Below are 27,951 nucleotides of genomic sequence, written 5' to 3'. Positions count from 1 at the left end.
AGCCATTTCAAATTGAAGGACCCCTAATATCTCTGTAGACTAGTATAGTACTTATCCAAGGGGTTGTTCAGATCTAAACCAAATTGGTGACTACCATGGACTATAGACTTGGTCACAATTGTAGAATTTGATCAAATATTGTTGGTTAATTACAATCCTAATCTAAGTTATCTCGCATTCTCGATCTTAATAATAATTAGTTAGCTTTGAGTATAATTAGTATCAATATTTCTCCACCTAATAATCTAAGCTTTCGGTTGATCTCTTCACAATCTGATCGGGGTTATCCCACTCTAGGTTCTTCAAAACATTTGGGACAAGCTACTTGATGATGTTGGTACAACTATAAATTTGAAATCTAATTCATTGTATGCGCAATTAATGGATGGTGCTAGTTAGGTATGAAGTGCTTTAATTTGTTCACGAGAAATGTTAATGCATGTGAGGAAGTGGTACGTATACGTCTTCTAATTTTGTGCCTAATTCAATCCTCAATGTGAAAGTAATTAGAAGACTAATTCCAAATACTAGGAGAGGAAAGTTCGTGGAATTGCACATTAGCAGTTGATTAGAAAAAAGCTATGGTTACCCGCCAAGTTCAGATTAATGAGGTGAGATAACAACTATTTTAATGTTCAAAATATAAGATCACACTAATTTTTTTTCTCTAATTTTCTCGGTGTTCATGTTTGGTAATTGCACTAATGCGCCACTTAACCTTTGCACGTTAAAATGAAGGATAATACTACCAACTTTTTTTCCCAATTTTTTCGTCCCAAATTTCCGTTTCTAACAAAACCCTAAACCATTTTCGTCGAAGTAGGCATGCAACACAATAAGGAAAGTTTGATAACTGGGATTAAGATAGACTAATAATTAGTGTGTATTTCATGCAAGGGATGTTAATTAGTATAATTGAGCTACGCACTGATCACGTGCATCGATCCGCACATAGTTTTCATTGCAAACAGTGTGTATGTCTGTTTTGTGTTGTGATTAAACTAATCCCACTAAACCCACAAACAAAATCTTTTGGAATTTGATCTTGAAAATGAGAATAAACAAATTATTCCCAAATGGAAAAGACCCCATGTGAAAAGCAAGGGAATATATCTGTTCATAATATTTAAAAGCCAACTAGCTGCTGGGAGAAGAACATTATTACAAAGAACAAGTCCAACGTGGCAGCTTAAATCAGGTCCGAACCGATGGCCCTTTGGTTTTGCTTCTGAGATAAAGCCAAACCCAAGGCTGCGGTTCCAAATTGGCGACATTGTCTTTTCTGGATTTTTTTTTTTTTTTTTTAAAAGGGCACAATAAAAGCGTATTTTTATTTTACATAGAGACTGCGGCAAATGCAAATCATTTTCCAGCCCAGGAATTGTCAAGGATGCGATGAGAAAAAAATTAAATTAGCGTATAGTCTATTCTTGTGGTCTATATCCTATCATACATGCATAGTGTGGATAAGGTATATGGGTCATTACAATATATGTACTTTACAGGAGTAGTTCTTCGTACGAACATGACGTACCTTCTTTATTAAAATATTAATAACATGTGAATAATAAAACGTATCAACATACCATAGCTACGCCATCGATTATATATCTTAATACATAATCTGTATTTTAACAAAGAAAAGACGTGATGCATATAGAATTTCTATAAACAAAGGGTTAATTTTAAAGGGATGAGTATGGGTTAATTTGCATTTTGCTCCCCTTGGTCACTGTCACCAAGCCATCCCTAGAAATATACAGCCGTACAAATAATTTCCTTGAATATACAGTCGTGGAAGACTTTTTCCGGAGAAGAGACTGCTGACTTGGAACCAATCCTATATTTCTTTTGAAGAAAAAGAAAGACAATTAAACGTGCCCATATTTGAAATGAAATTGAACACATGAACTGATTATTATTCCGAAGCTTCTCAGAATGGAGTTGCAATATTGCTCACTTTCTCCCTATAAATACCACCACAATTCCCTGTTGCACTCATCCATTCCAACTTTCAACTCATTTCACCAACAACAGCTAATTTTTTCTCGAAAAAAAAGACCATAAGATTCTTTGCTTACTTCTTGGAAAGCCGACCAAAATGTTGCACAACCTCTTTGACAAAATCACAGGCCAGGAGCAGAATGGGAAAAACAGTAGGAAGATCAAAGGGACTGTGGTTTTGATGAAGAAGAACGTGTTGGATTTCAATGACTTCAATGCTTCTGTTCTTGATGGTGTGCATGAACTGCTAGGCCAAAGGGTTTCCCTGCAGCTCATCAGTGCTGATCATGGAGATTCTGGTGAGTTTTTTTTTCTCTCTCTTTAATTTTCATTAAAAACGTATAGTTTTTATGGCTTCATTGATTGAATATGCATGACATGAAACCAATTTGAGTTTTGCTCTTGTTTCATTTCCTTGTAATTCTTTTTCTTTGAAGCAATTATGACAAGATTAAGAAGATGAACCAACAACTCTATCTCTTTCCTTGGTGGATTAGTTGGGTTGCAGATTATGTCATTAATCCCTTTTCTTAGGTCCAATAAATCAGATTTTGAATGCAATTCTGATATAGCCAGGCAATGGAAACTGCTTTTTGACAATTCAAGGGGTACCTGGGTCAATTAATCCATTTTTATTTATTTATTTTTTGGGTCCAGTCATGAGGCATTTGGAATGTATTGGTCTAAACCTTACCCCTTCCAACACTCTCTCATTGTGATTGAAGGTGCCCCAACACTGTTTTTGCCCTGTGTATGCAAGTGATTTGGTGGCTAAAAGTACAGTAGAGACATTACTATTTTAATGGCAGGGGTTTTATAGTCAATCAAACAGCATCAATATTTATTGTTTTTAATTCATCTTCTTCGTGTAATTATGTCATCCTCATTTCTGGTAACAAAAAATTTGATTAAAAAACCAGTTTAGTTTTGAAAGATATGAAAATGATTTTTAAATCATGGCCATCAGACATTCCACTTGTAATTTTTTAAATGGTGGTCATGTCATGAAGTGATTAGACAGGAAAGCTAATCTTTTTCTTACCTGTGAACGCCAACTACCAGTCTAGCTACCAGTTAACATGAAAATGAAGCTCCATGCAGTTGGCTGTTGGCTGTTGGCATAGCTTTTAAGCCTTTTTCGGATTATGGTTTTTTACTCAGATCCAATTATTTTTGGTTTTCCTTTGAATATTCTGAAGAAACAGCTGCAGGTTCTGTTCAGAATAAAATTTTGAACACGCATTGAAAATTACAAATACTTGCATAAAACGGCTCCAACTAAGACCTGATTTGAGGTGTTTAGAACAAAATTTCGGATGAACTTTATTCCATTGGAAATATTAATTGATTAGTTTATGCGGTACTAGATATGGAATTATTTTCTGAACTTGGAGAAATGTGTTTTTGTAGAAAACGGGTTTAAGGGGAAACTTGGAGAGCCAGCATATCTGGAAGACTGGATCACCACAATCACTCCATTAACAGTTGGAGATTCTGCATACAAGGTTACCTTTGACTGGGAAGAGGAAATAGGAGTTCCAGGAGCCATCTTGATAAAAAACAATCATCACAGTGAGTTCTTCCTTAAGACTATCACCCTTGAAGATGTTCCTCGTGAGGGCCGGGTCCACTTTGTTTGCAACTCATGGGTGTACCCTGCAGAAAAATACACGAAAGACCGTGTTTTCTTCCTTAACAAGGTAACGAATAATTCACACCATTCATTGTAGCTGATGGCATTCACACCATTCATTGTAGCTGATGGCAGTTCTAACTTCTTAGTGCAAGCCTAGTATGTTATGAGTATATTAGTGACTTGTATTGTAAGTTAAAGACTAAAGTTCATGCCTGCAATATATTTGTGCAGACATTTCTCCCAAGTGAAACACCATTGCCGCTGCAAAAATACAGAGAAGAAGAACTAGTACATTTGAGAGGAGATGGAAAGGGAGAGCTCCAGGAATGGGACAGGGTCTATGACTATGCTTACTACAATGATCTAGGGAACCCTGATATGGGTCCCAAATACGCCCGACCAACTCTGGGAGGGTCTAGCGAGTACCCTTACCCTCGCAGGGGAAGAACTGGCAGACCACCAACGAAGACAGGTTAGCCATTTAAATATCTTTGTGTCATTTTTTGTTCCTCAAATCATTAATTAGCAGTCACAAGAGGGATCATATTTTGTATTTTTTACTGTAGAAGTTGATATACTAATTTGGATTTTAATGAACTGATGTTGTAATTATCACTAAGTTTTTCTGATCTTATTCTAACAGATTCAAACAGCGAGAGTAGGATTCCGCTTCTTCTGAGCTTAAACATTTATGTGCCAAGAGATGAACGATTTGGACACTTGAAGTTGTCAGACTTTCTGGCTTATGCACTGAAATCCATAGTTCAATTCATTAGGCCAGAGCTAGAAGCCCTGTTTGATAAGACTCCTAGCGAGTTTGACAGCTTGGAAGATGTGCTTAAACTCTATGAAGGAGGCATTCCATTGCCTGAAGGTTTATTGAAGGATATCGGAGACAATATCCCTGCAGAGATGCTCAAGGAAATTTTCCGAACTGACGGTGCACAATTGCTCAGATTCCCCATGCCGCAAGTGATCGAAGGTATATGGTTCCACCAATGAGAAATTCTGAATTTAGAGGCTTTAAGCAATAGCCTATGATATCATGTACTATTTCCTTTGATCTAATTCTGATGTTTTCATGATTTGGAGCAGAGGATAAGTCTGCTTGGAGGACTGATGAAGAATTTGCCAGAGAAATGCTGGCTGGAGTGAACCCTGTCAACATTAGTCTTCTCCAAGTAATAATCTTCATAACATTTTGTGTGTGTGATGTTTTCCAATGATAATGGATGAAAAACAAACAAAACCTTCGAGGGTCCATTTTGTTCATCTTTAATCACATTTGCTTCTAACTGAACTGCAGGAATTTCCACCAGCAAGCAAACTAGACCCAAAAGTTTATGGAGATCAAACCAGTAGAATAACAGAACAGGATATAGGGAACAACTTGGATGGACTAACAGTGCATGAGGTAATATCTTGGATTTGCTTCCTTTACATTGTATTAGCTTATGTTTGAGTTTATATCATTTCATAATGATGAAAATGAATTTGGTTGGATAGGCACTCAAGCAGAACAAGTTATTCATATTGGATCATCATGATGCATTGATGCCGTACCTGAGGCGGATAAACTCAACTTCCAACAAGATCTATGCTAGCAGAACAGTTCTTTTCTTGAAAAGTGATGGAACTTTGAAGCCATTGGTGATTGAATTAAGCTTGCCTCATCCTGATGGAGATCGATTTGGTCGCATTAGTAAAGTATATACACCAGCTGAAGAGGGTGTAGAAGGCTCCATATGGCAACTGGCTAAAGCTTACGTGGCTGTAAATGACTCTGGATATCATCAACTAATCAGTCACTGGTACTAATCTTTCAAAGAAAAAGACTTAGAAAATGAATACATCATATACTTTGAATTGGGTTTCTGATAATCCTTTTATCTTTTGGCCACAGGTTGAACACCCATGCAGTGTGTGAGCCAGTTGTAATAGCTACAAACAGGCAGCTAAGCGTGGTTCACCCAATTTACAAACTTCTGCATCCTCACTTCCGTGACACCATGAACATAAATGCATTTGCCAGACAAATCCTGATTAATGCTGGCGGCATTCTGGAGACAACAGTTTTTCCAGCTAGGTATGCCATGGAGTTGTCATCAGTGGTTTATAAGGATTGGGTTTTCACCGAGCAAGCTCTCCCTGAAGATCTCATCAAGAGGTAAACAAAAATCTACACTTTGTGAGTTAATAGCCTCTGCACAAGTAACTCAAATGAGCACAAGATCAGTAATAAATATCCATTCCTTATTCTAATTACATTGCTTTGCATTTGATCAATACAGAGGAGTTGCAGTCAAGGATGCAAATTCTCCACATGGTCTTCGCCTACTGATCGAGGACTATCCATATGCCGTTGATGGGATTGAAATCTGGTTTGCAATTAAAACTTGGGTTGAAGACTATTGCTCTTTCTACTACAAGACTGATGACATAATTCAAAAAGACATTGAACTCCAATCCTGGTGGAAGGAGCTTGTAGAGGAAGGCCATGGTGACAAAAAAGATGAGCCCTGGTGGCCTAAAATGCAGACTCGCGAAGACCTAGTAGAAACATGCACTATCATCATATGGACTGCTTCTGCTCTCCATGCAGCCGTCAACTTTGGACAGTACCCTTTTGCAGGATACCTCCCCAACCGCCCAACTATAAGCCGAAAATTCATGCCTGAGAAGGGAACTCCTGAGTACAAAGAGCTCGAATCCAGCCCTGATACAGTTTTCTTGAAAACAATTACTGCTCAGCTGCAGACAGTGCTTGGCATTGCCCTCATTGAGATTCTGTCAAGGCATTCTACTGATGAAGTGTATTTGGGGCAGAGAGACACTCCTGAGTGGACAGCAGACACAGAACCATTGAAAGCCTTTGATAAATTTGGAAGTAAACTGGCTGAAATTGAGGACAGAATTACACGTATGAACAATGATGAGAAACTGAAGAACCGAGTTGGACCGGTGAAGATGCCATACACTTTGCTGTTTCCTACTAGCGAAGGAGGACTAACTGGCAGGGGAATTCCCAACAGTGTCTCAATCTAAGCCTCTCGAGCTATTATATAGACTAAAGTTAATTAGTATAATGCAAGTTGCAATTACTATATATAATTAATTAGTATAATGCATTCTTTATGTGTAATAAGCTAGAATATTACAGTTGCAATAAGGCCTTGTAAATTGCTTGGCTACATTATCTTTATATAAATAACTCTGTATTCATTGGTTCATTAGCTTCATTGCAAGCCTTTGAGTTAGTTCTGCAGCAACATTTCATCCAAGATATTGGAAACTATGAAAATCAGAATTTTAAGCCTTACTTTTAATAAGCATATTTGAGAGGGAGCAGCAAAAGCATCTTTGAAATCATCCATGACAATATGTATAAGCGCCTAATCTCAATCTCAGCATGCCTGCAAGTGCATAGAATAAGTGGACTCCGTCTCATCTATTCAAAAATTAAATGAAAATCATCACCGAGGAAAAGCAAAAACAATATAAAATTTAATAAGTCAACTGCTTCCATAAAATTAAGGCTTAAATGTTAAAATGGTTTTTGTGTTTTACACATTTGGCAAATTTAATCTATGAGTTTTTAATTTGGTCAATTTAGTCCTCGTGTTTTACTCCGTTAGCAATGTTGTACATTATGTTAAATTACTGTTAAAAAAACTCATTAGTAATAACATTTTATATGATATTTTGAATAAAAGGTTACTACTTAGGTAGGTGAAACCTTAACAAGTCCAAGAAAAGAAAAAGTTCAGTCATCTTCTACCATGTGGCTTGACTATAAACTCTAATGTGAAAGCTCAAGATGGCTTCTTCTTATCACAATATTAAAATTTAATCAGCAACTTGTTCAAGAAAAGTCATTCCAAGCACTTTCCTAGTAAATTATTTTGAAGTATACCCTACTTTACTGATTGACCTGTCATGAATGATGATGTGTCACATGGGAAACACAATTGGCTTTGGCAAGACTTTTGCAAACCTCTTGAATGTAAAAACTCTGTAGCTTTTCCCACTGACATTATGCCCACTTCCAAAAATCTGTATGTACTAATATTTTTTGGTACAAAAGAACCTACCTGTGTGGATTGAGAATAATCTTCCATTTGCGATGGGGCCAGCAAACCCTTATGTATGTATAATGTATTGGCGGTGTATTTTTTAATAACTAAATGGACAATATTAAGCCATTTTTATACAGAATCTGCAGAAAGTAAGTAATTGAAATCTTGCGTAAATCTGTCTACATTTGTCGGTTCGGTAAAAGAGGGTTGAAGCTGCCTTGAACCATCGTCATCATCATCATCAAATGCCAAAATTGACATACAACTGTAAACAATAGGAAAAGTCTGGGTCTTTTAAGTCAACCCCTGCAAATGCAATAGAACAAATAAAAAGAATTTATATTAATTTATTGTTGGGTCATGATGAGAACAACATGCGATTGAGTTGGTGAAGTTTAAAGACCAGAGCTTGAGGCCAAAAGCTGTAAAATCAATATGACTAGGATTTCATACAGACTGATATAGTGAGCTCACGCTTCCAATAAATACCACACCTTCTCTCACTTATTCTTCACACTGACTGAGATCCTCAAAACCTTCTTTTATTAAATTTTCTCAGTTCTTTCTTCAAGCAGCAGACAAAGATGCTTCATTGCAACAAGTATGTCAGTCCATTGAGCGTCAGGACAAAAGCTCCTTGTGGAGCTCGGATGAACTCAGTTGTTGCAGCAGCAACAATCAACAATCCAGACCATGCCACGTCACCCAATGGCTTGTTGCCTATGACTATGAAATTGTTCCCTGGTTTCTTGCGCATGACTGATGTTGCACGATCTCAACCGTTGACTGTGGCTTCATCTGCCAAGCCGTCCCAGAACATCACCGTTGATCCACACCCCAAAGACGGAGGCAAGAAGATCAAAGGGAGAGTTGTGTTGATGAAGAAGAATGTTTTGGAGTTAAATGACCTCAAAGCATCGTTTCTTGATCGTGTTCATGAGCTGTGGGGCGAAGTGGTTTCTCTGCAGCTCATTAGTTCTGTTAATGGTGACCCTGGTGAGTATTGAATACTATTTGTCTTTATGATTATAGATATGTGGCTTCTAGTTTACTTCTTCATTAGTTAGCTTCAATGGTTTTCCTTTGAATAAGTATGTAATTATTTATTAAAGAATGTCGCTTTATATCTTAATACCAGAACCCCAAAAGATAAAGGAGAACATCTCAATTTAGAATTTTTTTAATTTTATTTTAAAAGCCCACAAATTTTGAGGTCTCATAATTGAACATTTGTTGATTGGTTTTTGAGTATGATGTATATTCATTTTCATTTTTTCTTTTTATTTTATTTTGGTAGAAAATGGGCGAGGAAAAGTTGGAAAGCCAGCATATTTGGAAGATTGGGTTACCACAATCACTCCCTTAACAGCAGAGGAGTGTACATTTGAGGTTACTTTTGATTGGGATGAGGAGATTGGAGTCCCAGGAGCATTCATAATAAGAAATGATCATCACAGTGAGTTTTACTTGAAGACTCTCACACTTGAAGATGTTCCTGGAGAAGGTCGAATCCACTTTGTCTGCAACTCATGGGTGTATCCTGCTAAAAACTACAAAAAAGACCGTGTTTTCTTCGCTAACAAGGTATATTTATAGGATGAAAGCATAAAGTTCTAACTTCTAATACAGTTGAAGAATGAATGTAACTTTCTCTTAAAGTGTGAAGTACAGGCGAAAAACACACTGATTTTGCTGATAGACTGCTATGTTGTGCTGGTAATATTGTGAAGGGTCATTTCAATTACAAATTAAACTATATATTTGTGCAGACATATCTTTTAAGTGATACACCAGGGCCACTAAAGAAATTCAGAGAAGAAGAGCTAGTAAACTTGAGAGGAGATGATGATGATGAAACAGAACTTCAGGAATGGGACAGGGTTTATGGCTATGCCTACTATAATGATTTGGGGAAACCGCATAAGGGTCCAAAATATGCCCGTCCAATTCTTGGTGGCTCGAGTAAGTTCCCTTATCCTCGGAGGGGAAGAACAGGAAGACGACCAACTAAGGAAGGTCAGTCAATTAACTTCATTTCCCAGTCACTACTCAAAACTTGATAATTTTTTTTTTCAATCTTTAACAGTGACAAACAAGGAATATGGATCTCTATTGCTGTGAAAGTATTCAAGAAGAAAGATTTATTGTTAAGACTTCTCTTCTTTCATCATAACAGATCCTGAAAGTGAGACCCCGATGATGCTTCTTTTGAGCTTATTCATATATGTTCCGAGAGATGAACGGTTTGGTCACTTAAAGATGTCAGACTTGATTGCTTATGCCCTGAAATCCATATCTCAGCTCCTTAGGCCTGATGAACTAGCATCTATACTTGTTGGCCCCCAAAAACATTTTGACAGCTTGGAAGATGTTCTTAAACTCTATGAAGGAGGAATAGAGTTGCCTGAGGGTATACTAAAATCTGTAAGGGATAACATCCCTGCAGAGACGATCAAGGAACTTTTCCGAACAGATGGTGAAAAATTCCTGAAATTCCCAGTGCCTCAAGTGATCAAAGGTATATATCATATAAGGCAGTCACTTTCTACTCATAATATGACTTTAATGAATATTTTGATTCTTTTTGGAAAACTTATTTGCTTAAATAAAAAATCTTTCATGCACTGTCCCTTAATATACTGCTTACTGGGTTTCTAATGATTTGTATTGTATTAGTGGATAAGTCAGCCTGGAAAACTGATGAAGAATTTGCAAGAGAAATGCTGGCTGGAATAAATCCTGTCCTCATACGTCGTCTCCAAGTAATCCTAAGCTTTCATTATCTGTTGTCTACAGTTGTTTTTGAAGAAAATGGAACAGTAGAGAAGTTACATTTGAATTATGTTTACTGGATTCTACATCCTCATCGTTATTACTTCTGAATAAACTGCAGGAATTTCCACCTGCTAGCGAGCTAGACCAAAACACATATGGGGATCAAACTAGTCAAATAACCAAAGAACACATAGGACATTACTTAGATGGACTCAGCATAGATGAGGTAATACTATTGAGTTGCTTCTTTCAAAATTGAGTTTGAAGCAAGCAGTCCTCTGGTGGCTTTGCAATCATATATTCTTATTTGAAGATAATTACTGAAAAGCGTTTTCTGTAATAGGCAATCAAGAACAACAAGCTATTCATATTAGACCACCATGATGCATTGATGCCGTACCTGAGGCGTATAAACAGAACTTCTACAAAAACTTATGCAAGCAGGACACTCCTTTTCTTAGAGAATGATGGGACTTTGAAGCCATTAGCTATTGAGTTAAGCTTGCCACATCCTGATGGAGATCAATTTGGCTGCATTAGCAAAGTCTATACTCCCTCTAGCCAGGGCGTTGAGAGTTCCATTTGGCAACTTGCTAAAGCTTATGTGAATGTAAATGACTCTGGCTATCATCAGCTCATCAGCCACTGGTATAACAATGTTAAAGAAATCCTAGCAAATAAATTCGGAACTTTTTTGTTTCTCTCAAATGCATCTTGAAATGTTCTTGTTTTGTTGCAGGTTGAGAACTCATGCGGCGATGGAACCATTTGTGATAGCCACAAATAGGCAGTTGAGCGTGCTGCACCCAATTCATAAGCTTCTGCATCCTCACTTTCGTGACACTATGAATGTAAATGCAGTCGCTCGACAGGTTCTCATTAACGCAGGAGGAATACTAGAGGCAACAGTCTTTCCTGCAAAGTTCTCAATGGAATGGTCTTCTGTAATGTATAAGAACTGGGTTTTTCCTGAACAAGCACTCCCCGTAGATCTGATCAAAAGGTAAAATCTTCTGACAGTAACTTTAATCATTTTCGAATTATGGTAACAGATGCAACACAATTGAAATAGAAAAGCATGCCCTTTGAGGAAATAAGAGCTAAGACACAATGCCATATGTATGAATAACATCTGGTCTAAATGATTTGATAAATGTTGTCACTATTGTCTAAACTCAAAAATAACAAAGATGATAGGATTGATGGCCATTATTTATCTAACCTTTGCTCTGTTCAGAGGAATGGCAGTTGAAGATCCAAATACCTCACATGGTGTACGCTTACTGATAGAGGACTATCCATATGCTGCTGATGGGCTTGAGATCTGGTCTGCAATTAAAACATGGGTTAAGGACTATTGCTCCTTCTACTATAAAACTGATGAAACGGTTCAAAAGGACTCAGAACTTCAGTCCTGGTGGAAGGAACTCAGAGAGGAAGGTCATGGTGACAAAAAAGACGAGCCATGGTGGCCTAAAATGCAGACTCGTGAAGAGCTGATAGAAGCATGCACCATCATCATATGGATTGCTTCAGCCCATCATGCAGCAATCAATTTTGGGCAATACCCTTTTGGTGGATACCCCCCAAACCGGCCAAGTATAAGCCTGCAGTTCATGCCCGAAGAAGGCACTCCTGATTATGAGGAGCTCAAGACAAACCCTGAAAAGGCATTTTTGAAAACAATTACACCTCAGCTGCAGACCCTTCTTGGCATGGCCTCCATAGAAATCTTGTCAAGACACTCAGCTGATGAGCTTTATTTGGGGCAGAGAGATGCGCCAGAATGGACAACAGACAATGACATATTGCAAGCCTCTAAGAAGTTCAGAAAGAAGCTGGAAGAAATTGAGGAAAACATGAAAAGAATGAACAAGGATGAGAAATTGAAGAACCGGGTTGGACCGGCCAAGATGCCATACACTTTGCTCCATCCTTCTAGTGAGGCTGGACTTACTGGCAAGGGGATTCCCAACAGTGTCTCAATCTAATGCTTCTCCAGTTTGTTATTTACTCATCTTATTCTTAGCTTGCCATATACATACATATATATATATATGTGTGTGTGTGTGTGTGTGTTCTTTTTTTGTCAGAATAAATCAAAAAATGGGTACTGTGAAAATTTTACATTGCCAAGTACTTGAAAGTACAACATCCATCAGCAAATTACACATGACCAATATAAACACAAAAGACATAATAAACAAAGGATTTGCACTTTGTACTCATCGGTTTTATGCTATTTCCTTGTTCACTAATCTATTAAGTTGGTCAATTCTGCTTTTCTTTGCCTTGTCTTCATCTTTACTGGGGAGCGGTCTATGTACTACTTCCAGCTTCTCCATGCTTCTCTCAGTCTATCTACAGACCTTGAATGCAGTTTGTTGCAGCAATGCGCCTTCTTTTGTTGGCACCAGTGGAGCCACAAAGTTCATCTTTCTCCTTGACATTAGTGCTATAAGTATAAAAGAATGCCGACCAGCTAAAATGCTCAAATGCTTCTCTCCCTCCCTCTCAGACATGTTCTTGTCATGCAGGTCTGCAAAACACATTCCTAACAGAGCTTGGTTACTGTATGATCAATAGAGTTAGGAACCTAAAATCTCTCGAGATTAACGGGGTTTGGAGGGTAACTTGAGTTTTAATAGCGTGTAGAGGGTATTTTGACTTTGAAGCATACCTAATTTGACTGGCCTATAATGAGCGATGATGTGGCACAAATAGGAAACACGACTGGCAAGGATTTTGCATTCTTTATCATGTTTTCATACCTCTTGCAAGTAAACTCTCTAGCATTTCCCCACTGACATTAAGACCACTTCCAAGAATTTGCATATATTATTAATATTTCAGGTACAGAAGAACCTACCTTGTGGGTTGGGATTTTAATATTTGATTTATAGTTATGGTGTCGACATGCATCACTCTCAATAGTCATGTCAGTGAAGTTATTTTCAAAGATGACAGATTGGTTAAATTTTGTTGATACAAGGTCTGTGGGTCATGGTTTAATGGAAATGTTTATGAGGAATGATAATGAGAGGATGAAAGATTGTTTTAAGGCACGTAAGATTTAAGCTATTTTTCAGACTTTATTTTCCCTCATTATTTTTGTGCAAAAGGGAGATGCAAATAAGTCTTGGATACAATGAAGTCTAGCATATAATTGTATGTTTGTCAATGTTTTGCACAATCACAGGCAAACCCCAAACACACTCTTGGGATTAACAAGGATACTCAAGATTCCTAGAGGTTAAATCTGCAGAATATGACCTCTATATCTGTTGGTTTGGTAAAGAGGGTGGAAGCTACCTTGAATCACAAAAAATAGAAAAAGACTGGGTATTTAAGTCAACCCTGAAGACCACGCAAAGTAGAGCCGAAGTCTTATTAAAAAAAATTATTATAAAATAAAATAAAATCTTTTTATGTATTATATTATTATATACATTGAACAGTGAACTCGCACATCTCATAAATATCACTCACCATTCTCTTCACAATGAGATCTTCAAACCTTTTTCTGTTAACTTTTTATAGTTCTTGAAGCAGAACAATGATGCTGCATTTTAAGTATCTCACTCCTTTGATGAAATTCAGGACAAAAGCTCCATGTAGAGCTCAGTTGAACTCAGTTGTTGCAGCAACTGTCAACAAACCAGATCATGTCACATTAGTCAATCACAGACTAGTTCTGTTGCCGATGAGTTTTATGAAAATGCCTAGTTTTTTGTGCATGACTTATGTTACACGATCTCAACGGTTGACTTCGGCTTCCACAGCTGCAAAGACATCCCAGAACATCACCATTGATCCACACCCCAAAGAAATGGAGGAAGAGAAAACTAAGTTTGAGACAGGGCATGAGGGCAAGAAGATCAAAGGGAGAGTGGTGTTGATGAAGAAGAATGTTCTGGACTTGAACGATTTTAAAGCATCGGTTCTTGATCGTGTTCATGAGCTGTTAGGCAAAGCGGTTTCTCTGCGGCTCATTAGTTCCGTTAAGGGTGAACCTGGTGAGTGCTATTTGCCTTTTAGTTTAATTCTAGATTAATTAGCTTCAATGATTTTACATGGGATTTAATGCTGTTTTCACACATCTTAACACCATAACCACAAAAGAGATAAACAGAACATCTCAATTTGATCTGGAGGTCTTGTAATTGAACATTTCTTGAATTTGATCTGTTTATGTAGAAAAGGGGTCGCAAGGAAAAGTTGGAAAGCCAGCATATTTGGAAAATTGGGTTACAAAAAGTATGATTAAAAAACCAGTTTAGTTTTTAGTAAGTGGCATAAAGCTTGTGAAAATGATTTAAAATGATTTTTAAATCATGGCCATGTCATGAAGTGATTAGACAGGAAAGTTAATCTTATCCTTACCTGTGAACGCCAACTACGAGTCTAGCTACCAGTTAACATGAAAATGAAGCTCCATGTAGTTGGCGGTTGGCATAGCTTTTGAGACTTTTAGATTATATGGTTTTCATTCAGAACCAATTCTTTTTGGGATGTGTTTGAATGTTCTGAAAAAACAGCGGCAGTTATATCCCAAACTAAGTTTATGAGTTATGAGACCTTGACATGCATTGACAATTATAGCAACTTGCATAAAATGGCGGGCTCCAACTAAGACCTGATATGGAATTATTTTCTGAACTAACGTGTTTTTGTAGAAAAGGGGTTTCAGGGGAAACTTGGCAAGCCAGCATATCTGGAAGACTGGATCACCACAATCACTCCTTTAACAGCAGGAGAGTCTGCATTCAAGGTTACCTTTGACTGGGAAGACGAAATAGGAGTTCCAGGAGCCTTCTTAATAATAAACAATCATCACACTGAATTCTTCCTTAAGACTGTCACCCTTGAAGATGTTCCTGGTGAGGGCCGGGTCCACTTTGTTTGCAACTCATGGGTGTATCCTGCAGAAAAATACACGAAGGACCGTGTTTTCTTCGTTAACAAGGTAACAAATAATTCACACCATTCATTGTAGCTGATGGCAGTTCTAACTTCTTAGTGCAAGCCTAGTATGTTATGAGTATATTAGTGACTTTTATTGTAAGTTAAAGACTAAAGTTCATGCCTGCAATATATTTGTGCAGACATTTCTCCCCAGTGAAACACCGTTGCCACTGCAAAAATACAGAGAAGAAGAACTAGTACACTTGAGAGGAGATGGAAAGGGAGAGCTCCAGGAATGGGACAGGGTCTATGACTATGCTTACTACAATGATCTAGGGAACCCTGATAAGGGTCCTAAATACGCCCGTCCTATGCTGGGAGGGTCTAGCAAGTACCCTTACCCTCGCAGGGGAAGAACTGGCCGACCAGCGACAGAGACAGGTTAGCCATTTAAATATCTCTCTCTATATTTTGTTCCTCAAAGCATTGATTAGCAGTCACAAGAGGGATCATAATATTATTTTGTATTGTTTTACTGTAAAAGTTGATATTCTAATTTGGATTTTAAATAACTGATGTTGTAATTATCACTAAAAATTTTCTGATCTTATTCCAATAGATTCTAACAGCGAGAGTAGGTTGCCACTTCTTATGAGCTTAAACATTTATGTGCCAAGAGATGAACGATTTGGACACTTGAAGTTGTCAGACTTCCTGGCTTATGCACTGAAATCCATATCTCAATTCATTAGACCAGAGCTAGAAGCCCTGTTTGATAAGACTCCGAACGAGTTCGACAGCTTCGAGGATGTTCTTAAACTCTATGAAGGAGGCATTCCCTTGCCAGAAGGTTTATTGAAGGATATCGGAGACAACATCCCTGCAGAGATGCTCAAGGAAATTTTCCGAACTGACAGTGCACAATTGCTCAGTTTCCCCATGCCTCAAGTGATCAAAGGTATATGGTTCCACCAATATTAAATTCTAAATTGAGAATTTTTAAGCAATAGCCTACCATATCATGTACTTGTTCCTTTTATCTAATTGTGATGTTTTAATGATTTGGAGCAGAGGATAAGTCTGCTTGGAGGACAGATGAAGAATTTGCCAGAGAAATGCTGGCTGGAGTGAACCCTGTCAACATCCGTCGTCTCCAAGTAATCTTCAACATTTTTGTATGATGTTTTGCAATGATAATGGACAAAAAGAAAACAAAACTTTCGAGGGTCAATTTCGTTCATCTTTAACCATATTTGCTTCTAACGGAACTGCAGGAATTTCCACCAGCAAGCAAACTAGACCCAAAAGTTTACGGTGATCAAACTAGTACAATAACAGAACAAGATTTAGGGAATACCATGGATGGACTACTGGTGGATGAGGTAATATCTTGGATTTGCTTACTTTACATTGCAATTAGCTTATGTTGATTTTATATCATTTCATAATGACGAAAATTTGGTTGGATAGGCATTCAAGCAGAACAAGTTATTCATATTAGATCATCATGATGCATTGATGCCATACCTGAGGCGGATAAACTCAACTTCGAACAAAATCTATGCTAGCAGAACAATCCTTTTCTTGAAAAGTGATGGAACTTTGAAGCCATTGGTGATTGAATTAAGCTTGCCTCATCCTGATGGAGATCGATTTGGTCGCATTAGTAAAGTATATACACCAGCTGAAGAAGGTGTAGAAGCCTCCATATGGCAACTGGCTAAAGCTTATGTGGCTGTAAATGACTCTGGATATCATCAACTTATCAGTCACTGGTATTAATCTTTCAAACAAAGAAAGCTTTAAAATTAAATTCATCATATTACTTTGAATTGGGTTTCTGATAATCCTTTAATCTTTTGGCTACAGGTTGAACACCCATGCAGTGTGTGAGCCAGTTGTAATAGCTACAAACAGGCAGCTAAGCGTGGTTCATCCAATTTACAAACTTCTGCATCCTCACTTCCGTGACACCATGAACATAAATGCATTTGCCAGGCAAATCCTGATTAATGCTGGCGGCGTTCTGGAGACGACAGTTTTTCCAGCTAGGTATGCCATGGAGATGTCATCAGTGGTTTATAAGGATTGGGTTTTCACTGAGCAAGCTTTCCCTGAAGATCTCATCAAGAGGTAAACAAAACTCTACACTTTGTGAGTTATTAGCCACTGCTCACATAAGTAACTCAAATGAGCACAATATAAGTAATAAATATCCATTTCTTATTCTAATTACATTGCTTTGCCTTTGATCAACAGAGGAGTTGCGGTCAAGGATGAAAATTCTCCACATGGTCTTCGCCTACTGATCGAGGACTATCCATATGCTGTTGATGGGATTGAAATCTGGTTTGCAATTAAAACTTGGGTTGAAGACTATTGCTCTTTCTACTACAAGACTGATGACATAATTCAAAAAGACACTGAACTCCAATCCTGGTGGAAGGAGCTTGTAGAGGAAGGCCATGGTGACAAAAAAGATGAGCCCTGGTGGCCTAAAATGCAGACTCGCGAAGACCTGGTAGAAACATGCACTATCATCATATGGACTGCTTCTGCTCTCCACGCAGCTGTCAACTTTGGACAGTACCCTTATGCAGGCTACCTCCCCAACCGCCCTACTATAAGCCGAAAATTCATGCCTGAGAAGGGAACTCCTGAGTACAAAGAGCTCGAATCCAGCCCCGATACAGTTTTCTTGAAAACAATTACTGCTCAGCTGCAGACAGTGCTTGGCATTGCCCTTATTGACATTCTGTCAAGGCATTCTACTGATGAAGTGTATTTGGGGCAGAGAGACACTCCTGAGTGGACAGCAGACACAGAACCATTGAAAGCCTTTGATAAATTTGGAAAGAAACTGGCTGAAATTGAGGACAGAATTACAAGTATGAACAATGATGAGAAACTGAAGAACCGAGTTGGACCGGTGAAGGTGCCCTACACTTTGCTATTTCCTACTAGCGAAGGAGGACTGACTGGCAGGGGAATTCCCAACAGTGTCTCAATCTAAGTGGGAAGCCTTTGAAGCTGCTATTAGTATAGTTAACTATAATTAATGCATTCTTTATGTGTAATATGAACTACAATATTACAGTCGCAATAACGCTTTGTAAATAAATTGGCTATAGTGTACAATATCTTTATACACACATAGCTTCCATTGAGGGATTCTTCGAATTAGCTTATTTGAGGGACACTCATCTTTACAGAAAATCACTTAAATCCGATATCATTTGATCACTTAATTAAATTATTGAAGTTCAAGTATTTTCTTGAAGCACCATGTCCATTGATTTTGTAGGACACAATTGGGTGTCGAAACGGGATTTGTCTAATTTTTTGCATGGATAATCTATGAATATAGACTTAAAAAATAGATGATTTAGATCGTTCGAAAAAAATTCATAGGGGACCCTATTATTTGAGGAGAACTTCTGCTGACTATAGGGGTTTTTTTCTTCGGGCAGCTACAAATGGGCTGGGCTGCCTTAAGGAGGAAACGAAGAAATCGTCCCCTGTGTCTGAGATCGAAAATTAAGCCCCAAAAATGTTTCGAAAGGGCATAGAGCCTTAGGAAGCATCTTGGTTACCTTTACCGACTAAAACAACAGCAACTTACAGGTAATTTATGCATGCTTATAGATAAAATTTTGAGCTTGGCATGAGAGGCATGTGGCATGGAAGCAAAATCAACATGAGTTTAGCACTAAGAGGAAATTTAGGCTTGCTTTGAGGGAAATGAAGTGTTAGGGTAAGAAATGGGAAGTTTTGTGAGAGATTTGGCTAAGAAAGAAGGCATAGAGAACATAGTTCTTTTGGCAGCTTGACAGATGCTCTGTCTGCCAGAAGAGAAGAATGGAGAAAAAGGTGAATAGTGCACGAGGTTGCTGGGTTTTTGCAAGGAAGAGAGGAAGCTTGCTCTCCAAATGTGAGTTGGATTTGTTAGGTAGGAGAAGCCTCAATTTATAGCCGCTGGAAACCACCAATTTTCAAGAAACTCTAATGGCTTCTACCCATTTTGGCTAAGATTTTCCCTCCTTTCTATCTCCTCCCATGGCTTTTCACATTTTGATGAAATCTCTTCTATCTATTTGCACCAGATCAGAGTTTTTGAAGCTCAAGGCCCTTTTTCCTGCAGCTGTCTCAATGGCAGACTTTCATTCCCAGCCATCTCTTTTATTGCTTTCTTCTCTTTTTTCCATGGCCAAGTCTGATGGGAAAATGAGTTGGGATAAATATGTTGGTTCGAAGAGTGCTTCTGGCAGCTTGTAAGCTAATATCCATTGGTTCCTTGAATGTTTCTTGCTTGGAACTTGCTCCCACCATGTGCTGGAACCTCCAGCAGCTTTGTTCAATGAACCCTCTGACCCTCTCTTCGTGACTTCTATTTTTTCTAACAAGGGCTGAGGTTTTTTTGGCTTATTGTAGAGTTTTGCATAGGCCAAGGTGGTTCATTAAATAAATGGGTTATTTTGTTAAACATTGGGCTTTTGAGTCAATAGGCTATTTGGGCTATTTCTTTTCCCTCTTGTGCTCACCTACATGTTTGGGTCTAAGAAATGGGCTTGAGTCCCGATGCTCCCAAGCAACCCGAGACTTTCCATTTCTCGGCCCATCAATGGGCTTCATGTTGATTCCTTACCGTCCATACCACAACTCACTCAAGCAAGACCCGGGTATTTGAGCGGCTTGGGCCCGCTTAGGCTTGTAACGTGGTTGGGTGCGGAATAATAATTCCTTGCTTGGCATGGCATGTCGCTTGGTGCGCTTCAATTTTATCGTCCTTGAAGAGGGACACGGTGCTTAGTTTAGCATGGACTGGTATTTTATAATATTATTTCAATCCTTGGCATGGCATATCACTTGGCATGCTTTTAATTATTATGCTTGACGGAATAATTAGCATGGATTTGCAAAGATAATGCATTTTATAATCTTAATCTCGATTCCTAGCATGACGGATTATTTATTTGGCATGGTGCGTGGAGTGTGACTCGTGCATGGCAGATTTTTGTGTGCTCCAAGTCGGGTTTTTTCTCAATAAGTTATTACGCTGGGCCAATAATTCATTTGGGCAAAACCGTGGAATTTTTAGGCCTCAACATTGACAAAAGTAGAACAAGATATCTAGCCTTAAGAATAGCATATGGGTCCTTTGCCGTGGTTGTCATGAATGTGATGACATTCTCATCCTAACCATGATTTATAAAAAATAAAAATAAAAAAACAAAAAAAACATAATATGTGCATAACTAAAAGTAATCAATACGAGCACAAAACCATACATAGATTGAAAAAAAAAACCACTGATCCATAGTTCATGTTTACAAAAGTCAATAAATTTACAAACATTTATTATAACATGCCACATCCAATTCACATGAAATGTCATACTCGTCTAAAGTTGATTTCAGCATATTGACCAAGCTTCTTGCAAATCTGTTGCTGTGAAAAAACAATATCGAGACTCATAGCTAAGAATGCTCTGTTCATTTACATAATTATCATAGTAATAATCATATTTTATAAATCTCATGAATGGAATAACTTATGACGGAAAATTAAACAGAACATATGACACAAAGATGAAATTGTTGAATTTCATACACAACAGCCTTAACAATTTAAAATAGTCTAATCCCTTTTACTTGTATTTCAGAGTTGGTTGTTTTACTTATCTGAGTGGCCCAAACACACCCACAAAGAATTACAACACCCATGTGAGCCAGAGAGGATGAGTTTCTGTCAACTACGTGAAAGGTACGGACGTGTTTTTTTGGTAGTATGAGCATAATTGAAATCATCCAATACCATGCATACACATGGCAAATAATAGAAACGCAAAAGACATCAACAAAGAGGGTTGAACAACTAATAACTACAAAACAGAGGAGTTGAAATTCTGTTGGGGCGGTGGAGATTGTAGATGGAGTAAAAAGAATAACAACTAGCTAACATGCAAAAATGACAACAGAAAAGGACAGCAGGAGTTGTTCAACAAATACAAAGTGTTATTACAGAATCAAGTATTGCTAAAATTTGTCTATATTTGGTTATTTGGTCAAGTGGGTTGGAGGTATTCACCAAGAAAAAAATAGGGTTGAGGTTTTTTTGATACAAAGAAATATTGGGAAGGGAAGAATCGGACCTAAGATCTAGGATACATTATTAAATATTTTTAATTACTTGAACTACAAGCTCTCTTGCGAGATTTCTTGAATCATATAATCCATAGGAAAGGACGGGTCCTTAAGTCAACCACAGAAATGGAGGAAAACGTAGCTGGATTGGATTGGTAACTTCGAAAAGACCACCACATGCAGGGCAAGTAGTATACGAGTCTTTTTAAAAGAAATGGTCACCTGTACTACTGTTCTATATATTGAACAATTAATGAACTCATTGACCTTAATAAATACAACACACACCATTCTCATATTCTTCATGCTGAGATCTTCAAACCATCTTCTAATAAGTTCTTTTAGTTCTTGAATCAGATAGAAGATGCTACATTGCAAGCATCTCTTATCCCCTTTGAGCTTCAAGAGAAAAGTAGTTGCAGTAGCAACACCCAACAACCTCACATCAATCAATCACAGGCCACTACTGTTGCCTAAATTGCCTGGTTTCTTGAGCATGGATGATGTTACACGATCTCAACCGTTGCCTTTGGCTTCAACAGCTGCCAAGGCATCCCAGAACAACACCATTGATCCACACCCCAACTATGAGGGCATGAAGATCAAAGGGAGAGTGGTGTTGATGAAGAAGAATGTTCTGGACTTGAACGACCTTACAGCATCGGTTCTCGATCGTGTTGAAGAGCTGGTAGGCAAAGCGGTTTCTCTGCAGCTCATTAGTTCTGTCAATGGTGATCCTGGTGAGAACTGAATACTACTTTGTCTTTTAAGTTCATAGATACATAGGCTTCTAGTTCACTTGTTAATTTGTTAGCATCCATGCTTATTTAATGGTTCCAAGTTACTTGTAGTTATTAGTACCAGAACCTCAAAAGAGAAAACAAAACATCTCAATTTACATCAGAGAAAGAAAAAAAAACCAGTATTTGGAGGTTTTATAATTGAACATCTATTGATCCTTTTTTCATTTGATCTCCTTTTGTAGAAAAGGGGTGCCCAGGAAAAGTTGGAAAGCCAGCATATTTGGAAAATTGGATTACCACAATCACCCCCTTAACAGCAGGGGACTCTGCATTTGATATTACTTTTGATTGGGATGAGGAGATTGGGGTCCCAGGAGCATTTATAATTAGAAATGATCATCACAGTGAGTTTTACTTGAAGACTCTCACGCTTGAAGATGTTCCTGGTGAAGGTCAAATCCACTTTGTCTGCAACTCATGGGTGTACCCTGCTGACAAGTACAAAAAAGACCGCATTTTCTTCGCAAACAAGGTAAAAGTTTGTAGGATGAAAGAATGCAGTTCTAATGCAACTCATTAATCACGCATGAGAGAGAGAAAGAGAGAGAGGGAGATTGAAGTCCATTAAGACAAACTCATTTAGTTGTAGTTTATGGACTGCTAGAAATACTGCAAATGGTAAACTAGTAGGTTGATTTGTATATTTGTGCAGACTTATCTTTCAAGTGACACACCGAAGCCACTACAGAAATTCAGAGAAGAAGAGCTAGTAAACTTGAGAGGAGATGATGATGATAAAACAAGAGAGCTTCAGGAATGGGACAGGGTCTATGACTATGCCTATTACAATGATTTGGGGAATCCAGATAAGGGTCAGGAGTATGCCCGTCCAGTTCTCGGAGGGTCGAGTGAGTTCCCTTATCCTCGCAGGGGAAGAACAGGAAGACCACCAACTGAGACAGGTTAGTTGATAAACTTGGTATTTTTTCAGTCTTTAGAAATGACAAACAGGAAATATGGATTTCTACTACTTTTAGCTCATTCAGAAAGAATGGTTGTCATGAAGAATTTTCTGATTTTGTCTTGATAGATCCTAACACTGAGAGCCAGCTGAAGCTTATTATGAGCCTAAATATATACGTTCCAAGAGACGAACGATTTGGTCCCTTGAAATTGTCAGACTTGCTTGCTTATGGTTTGAAAACCATACCTCAGGTCCTTAAACCTGAGCTAGCAGCTCTACTTGTTGGCAGCCACAATGAGTTCAACAACATGCAAGAAGTACTTAAGCTCTATGAAGGAGGTATAGAGTTGCCTGATGGTATACTAAAATATATTAGGGATAGCATACATGCAGAGCTGTTCAAGGAACTTTTTCGAACTGATGGTGAAAAATTCCTCAAATTCCCAGTGCCTCAAGTGATCCAAGGTATGTAGTTTACTAGTCTATGTGCCTTCATTTACACTGCTTTCTTTTACCTGACGCTGGTCTTCTAATGATTTTTACTAGACAATAAGTCGGCATGGAGAACTGATGAAGAATTTGCAAGAGAAATGCTGGCTGGAGTAAATCCTGTCGCCATTCGTCGTCTCCAAGTAATCTTAAGCTTTCGTGATCTATTGTGTACATTTGTTTTATTTATTTATTTAAGAAAATGGAAAACTCGAAGCTACATTTGAATTTATATTACTTTGACTTTCATCCTTAATCATTGTTATTCCTGAATAAACTGCAGGAATTTCCACCTGCTAGCAAGCTAGACCAAAAAGCATATGGGGATCAAACAAGTCAAATAACCAAAGAACACATAGAACATAACTTAAAAGGACTGAGCATAGATGAGGTAATGCTACTGACTTATTTAATTCAACATATGTTCTTGTTATATTCTTATTCGAAAATAATTACTGAAAAGTATTTGGTGTTATAGGCAATCAAGAACAACAAGCTATTCATATTAGACCACCATGATGAATTGATGCCGTACCTGAGGCGTATAAACACAACTTCCACAAAAACTTATTCAAGCAGAACACTCCTTTTCTTAGAAAATGATGGGACTTTGAAGCCATTAGCTATTGAGTTAAGCTTGCCACATCCTGATGGAGATCAATTTGGCTGCATTAGCAAAGTCTATACTCCCTCTAGCCAGGGCGTCGAGAGTTCCATTTGGCAACTTGCTAAAGCTTATGTGAATGTAAATGACTCTGGCCATCATCAGCTCATCAGCCACTGGTATAACACTGTCAAAGAAAGCATGGCAACCAAACATTTTTCCCCAAATGCATCTTGAATATGTTCTTGTTGTGTTGCAGGTTAAAAACTCATGCAGTGATTGAACCGTTTGTGATAGCAGCAAATCGGCAGTTGAGCGTGCTTCACCCAATTCATAAACTTCTGCATCCTCATTTTCGTGAAACTATGAATGCAAACGCAATAGCTAGAGAGGTTCTTACAAATGCCGGTGGAATTATAGAGGAAACAGTCTTTCCTGCAAAGTTTTCAATGGAATGGTCGTCTGTAATGTACAAGAACTGGGTCTTTCCTGAACAAGCACTTCCCGTGGATCTCATCAAAAGGTAAAATATTATGACCATAACGTTTTTCATCTAAAAATTTCGGCAATGGATGCAACTCAAATATTAGAGCTAAGACACAATGTTACAGGGAAAAATGAATACAATTAAAGGGTCTAAAAGATTTGATGAATACTGTCATTATGTTCTAAACAAGTCTCAAAAACAACGAAGATGACAGGCTTGATGGTTTTTAATTATCTACCCCGTGCTATGTTCAGAGGAATGGCAGTTGAAGATCCAAAATCGTCACATAGTGTACGCTTACTGATAGAGGACTATCCATATGCTGCTGATGGGCTTGAGATATGGTCTGCAATTAAAACATGGGTTAAAGAGTATTGCTCCTTCTACTATAGAAATGATGAAATGGTTCAAAACGACTCAGAACTCCAGTCTTGGTGGAAGGAACTCAGAGAGGAAGGTCATGGTGACAAGAGAGATGAACCATGGTGGCCTAAAATGCAGACTTGTGAAGAGCTGATAGAATCATGCACCATTATCATATGGCTCTCTTCAGCCTATCATGCAGCAATCAACTATGGCCAGTACTCTATAGGTGGATACGTCCCAAACCGGCCAACCATAAGCCTGCACTTCATGCCGGAAGAAGGCACTCCTGAGTATGAGGAACTCAAAACTAACCCTGACAAGGCATTCTTGAAAACATTTACACCTCAGCTGCAGACCCTGCTTGGCATGGCCTCCATAGAAATCTTATCAAGGCACCCAGTTGATGAGCTTTATCTGGGGCAGAGAGGCACCCCAGAATGGACAACAGATGCAAACATGTTGCAAGCCTCTGAGGATTTTAGAAAGAAGCTGGAAGGAATTGAGAAAAGAATTATAAAAATGAACAAGGATGAGAAATTGAAGAACCGAGTTGGACCAGCCAAGATCCCATACACTTTGCTCTATCCTTCTAGTGAGCCTGGACTTACTGGCAAGGGAATTCCCAACAGTGTTAACATCTAATGCTTCTCTTTTTGTTGTATGAATAAATTCAGAAATTGTTCATGTGTTTACATGTGAATGCAAGCCCATCCATGACCATGGATCTGAAAGGTTTTGAATATTCTCGATGATTTTCATTGAATGACAATTATATACAATGCTTTGCTTGGTGTCTACACAAAGGATTTCCTATTCTAGGCAAGAAGACAAGAAATATATACAGCAAATCAATGAAATAAATACAAATAAAACAGGAAACTAAATCACGTCTCATTAGGATCGTGGGGGATAAAGATAAACTGGAGGTACACATGCTGAAATTACTTCATGGGCAAAATCTGCACACATAATCTCAGCTACCAGCTGCGTAAGTGCTGCCTTGATCAAAGATAAGACAGAAGCCACACATGAGCATATCAATAATATCTAGAACTTATCAGCTTTCAAGTTAGTCCAAAGTCAAATAGATCATGACACATAATTAAGAACCAAGAGACATTCAACAATCAGATTTCATTGGTATCAAATTAAACAACAAAAACAGACTGGCAAGTCCTGCATCAAACAGAGCTAGTAATACCTCTTTATATATCATTGCTACCATTACATTAATGATCCATCAAAACCAGAGTATTATAGTTTTTCATGAAACAAGAGTATAACCAACAGGCTGCACGCCAGTTTCTCCAATTGCAGAACTTGAAGCTATCTGCTTAGCAACTCTTAGCCCAAGTCCAAGAACTCCGTCTTTGTCCAGATCAGAAAGAACCTTCTGGTCAGCAAATGGGCCTTCTCCTTCATAAAAATTCGCCTCTGTTTCTTCATGAGCCACAGCTCTTGCGAGATTAAAATCATTCTGTCAACCAAAACTAGATTTTTTGGTAGGTCTTAAAACTTAATTTTTATACGATTACACAATTTGTATGGAAATGACCACCTTACACAATTTTTGAAATATTTAAATAGTATAGCCGTCCGGCTATAAGTATATTCGAATATTCAAATACTATAGCCGGGCGGCTCTCCTCTGTCAGTATATTTGAATATTTAAACAGTATAGCCGGTCGGCTATTCATATATTTAAATCGTATAGCCGGGCGGCTATACGCTCTTAATATAGTCCAATATTTAAATAGTACAGCCGCGCGCCGGGCGGCTATACTCTTTGAATATATTCGAATATTTAAATAGTACAGCCGATCGGCTATACACTGTCATTGTATTTGAATATTTAAATAGCATAGCGGCGCGGCTATACTCTCTCAATATATTCATATATTTAAAGCGTATAGCCGGCCGGCTATACGCTCTCAATGTATTCGAACATTTAAGTAGTATCGCCGTGCGGCTACACTCTGTCAGTATATTATAATATTTAAATAGTATAGCCAGCCGGCTATACGCTCTGTCAGCATATTGGAATATTTAAATAGTATAGCCGTCCGGCTAGACTCGCTCAATATATTCCTATACTTGAAAGGTATAGGCTACACACTTTCAGTATAATCGAGTGTTTGAATAGTATAGCCGATCGGCTATACGCTTTAAATATTATTTCTTTAGTGAACAATTAGTATTTAAATATTTTAATTAATTTCATAAATTACTTAATAAATAGTAATGAATTATTATTTAATTATCGTAGCATTTTTTAATCACTTTAATTAGTAATTATCTTTTAATTATTTTTCTTTAGTGAATAATGATTATTTAAATATTTTAATTAATTCCATAAATGACTTAAGAAATATATATATATAATTTTGTAATTGTTTTTATTAATTTTCCAAAAGTGAAATTTTTTTTATGTCTAAAACCTAAAAAACCTTTTTATATACTTATCTTAAAACCATATATATTATATATAATTTTATAATATGCATGAAGGGGAAAATTTCAAAACCAAATACAATGTTGTTGACACCGATGTCTAATATAGCAAGGCTATCCGCAAGTATATTAACTTCTAAAATACAATATATGTTTTTTATAATCACTTGAGTTAGAAGGATTTTGAATTTTAACTCATCTTATTTACCCAAAAAAAAAAAAGTTAAAATAACTGATTTTATTTACTAAAGTAAAACCATGTCGGATCAAAATGGTTTCTAATATAATTTGGACGCAGACCTACAAAA

At 37.7% G+C, this 27,951-nt stretch overlaps 4 protein-coding genes across 4 annotated transcripts; all 4 read left to right on the top strand.

Moving 5' to 3' along the window:
* Positions 1 to 1,888: 1,888 nt before the first annotated feature.
* LOC103344623 (putative linoleate 9S-lipoxygenase 5) lies at positions 1,889 to 6,870 on the top strand. The gene is made up of 9 exons (XM_008248233.3): positions 1,889 to 2,303; positions 3,415 to 3,704; positions 3,872 to 4,112; positions 4,284 to 4,622; positions 4,736 to 4,821; positions 4,947 to 5,054; positions 5,147 to 5,451; positions 5,544 to 5,807; positions 5,932 to 6,870. Exons 1-9 carry the CDS (start codon positions 2,102 to 2,104, stop codon positions 6,683 to 6,685), a joined length of 2,589 nt encoding a protein of 862 aa, XP_008246455.2. The 5' UTR covers positions 1,889 to 2,101; the 3' UTR covers positions 6,686 to 6,870.
* Positions 6,871 to 7,975: 1,105 nt separating this feature from the next.
* LOC103344621 (putative linoleate 9S-lipoxygenase 5) lies at positions 7,976 to 12,613 on the top strand. The gene is made up of 9 exons (XM_008248232.3): positions 7,976 to 8,712; positions 9,014 to 9,300; positions 9,486 to 9,732; positions 9,893 to 10,234; positions 10,393 to 10,478; positions 10,610 to 10,717; positions 10,835 to 11,139; positions 11,231 to 11,494; positions 11,729 to 12,613. Exons 1-9 carry the CDS (start codon positions 8,301 to 8,303, stop codon positions 12,480 to 12,482), a joined length of 2,805 nt encoding a protein of 934 aa, XP_008246454.2. The 5' UTR covers positions 7,976 to 8,300; the 3' UTR covers positions 12,483 to 12,613.
* Positions 12,614 to 13,979: 1,366 nt separating this feature from the next.
* Positions 13,980 to 18,546, top strand: LOC103344620 (putative linoleate 9S-lipoxygenase 5). Its single transcript, XM_008248231.3, has 9 exons — positions 13,980 to 14,507; positions 15,168 to 15,457; positions 15,597 to 15,837; positions 16,016 to 16,354; positions 16,468 to 16,553; positions 16,671 to 16,778; positions 16,867 to 17,171; positions 17,266 to 17,529; positions 17,656 to 18,546. The coding sequence occupies exons 1-9, from the start codon at positions 14,048 to 14,050 to the stop codon at positions 18,407 to 18,409; spliced, it is 2,847 nt and encodes a 948-aa protein (XP_008246453.3). The 5' UTR covers positions 13,980 to 14,047; the 3' UTR covers positions 18,410 to 18,546.
* A 3,278-nt stretch (positions 18,547 to 21,824) lies between these two features.
* On the top strand, positions 21,825 to 25,995 carry LOC103344101 (putative linoleate 9S-lipoxygenase 5). Its single transcript, XM_008247728.3, has 9 exons — positions 21,825 to 22,279; positions 22,525 to 22,814; positions 22,995 to 23,244; positions 23,373 to 23,711; positions 23,793 to 23,878; positions 24,019 to 24,126; positions 24,214 to 24,518; positions 24,599 to 24,862; positions 25,081 to 25,995. Exons 1-9 carry the CDS (start codon positions 21,904 to 21,906, stop codon positions 25,832 to 25,834), a joined length of 2,772 nt encoding a protein of 923 aa, XP_008245950.2. The 5' UTR covers positions 21,825 to 21,903; the 3' UTR covers positions 25,835 to 25,995.
* The last annotated feature ends 1,956 nt before the right edge of the window (positions 25,996 to 27,951 follow it).

This window comes from Prunus mume, linkage group LG1 (genome assembly GCF_029339155.1).
Source record: "Prunus mume cultivar Tortuosa linkage group LG1, ASM2933915v1, whole genome shotgun sequence".
In the NCBI taxonomy this organism is placed as follows: domain Eukaryota; kingdom Viridiplantae; phylum Streptophyta; class Magnoliopsida; order Rosales; family Rosaceae; genus Prunus; species Prunus mume.
Note: the sequence above shows the minus strand (reverse complement) of the source record. Positions and strands in the feature narration are given on the sequence as shown.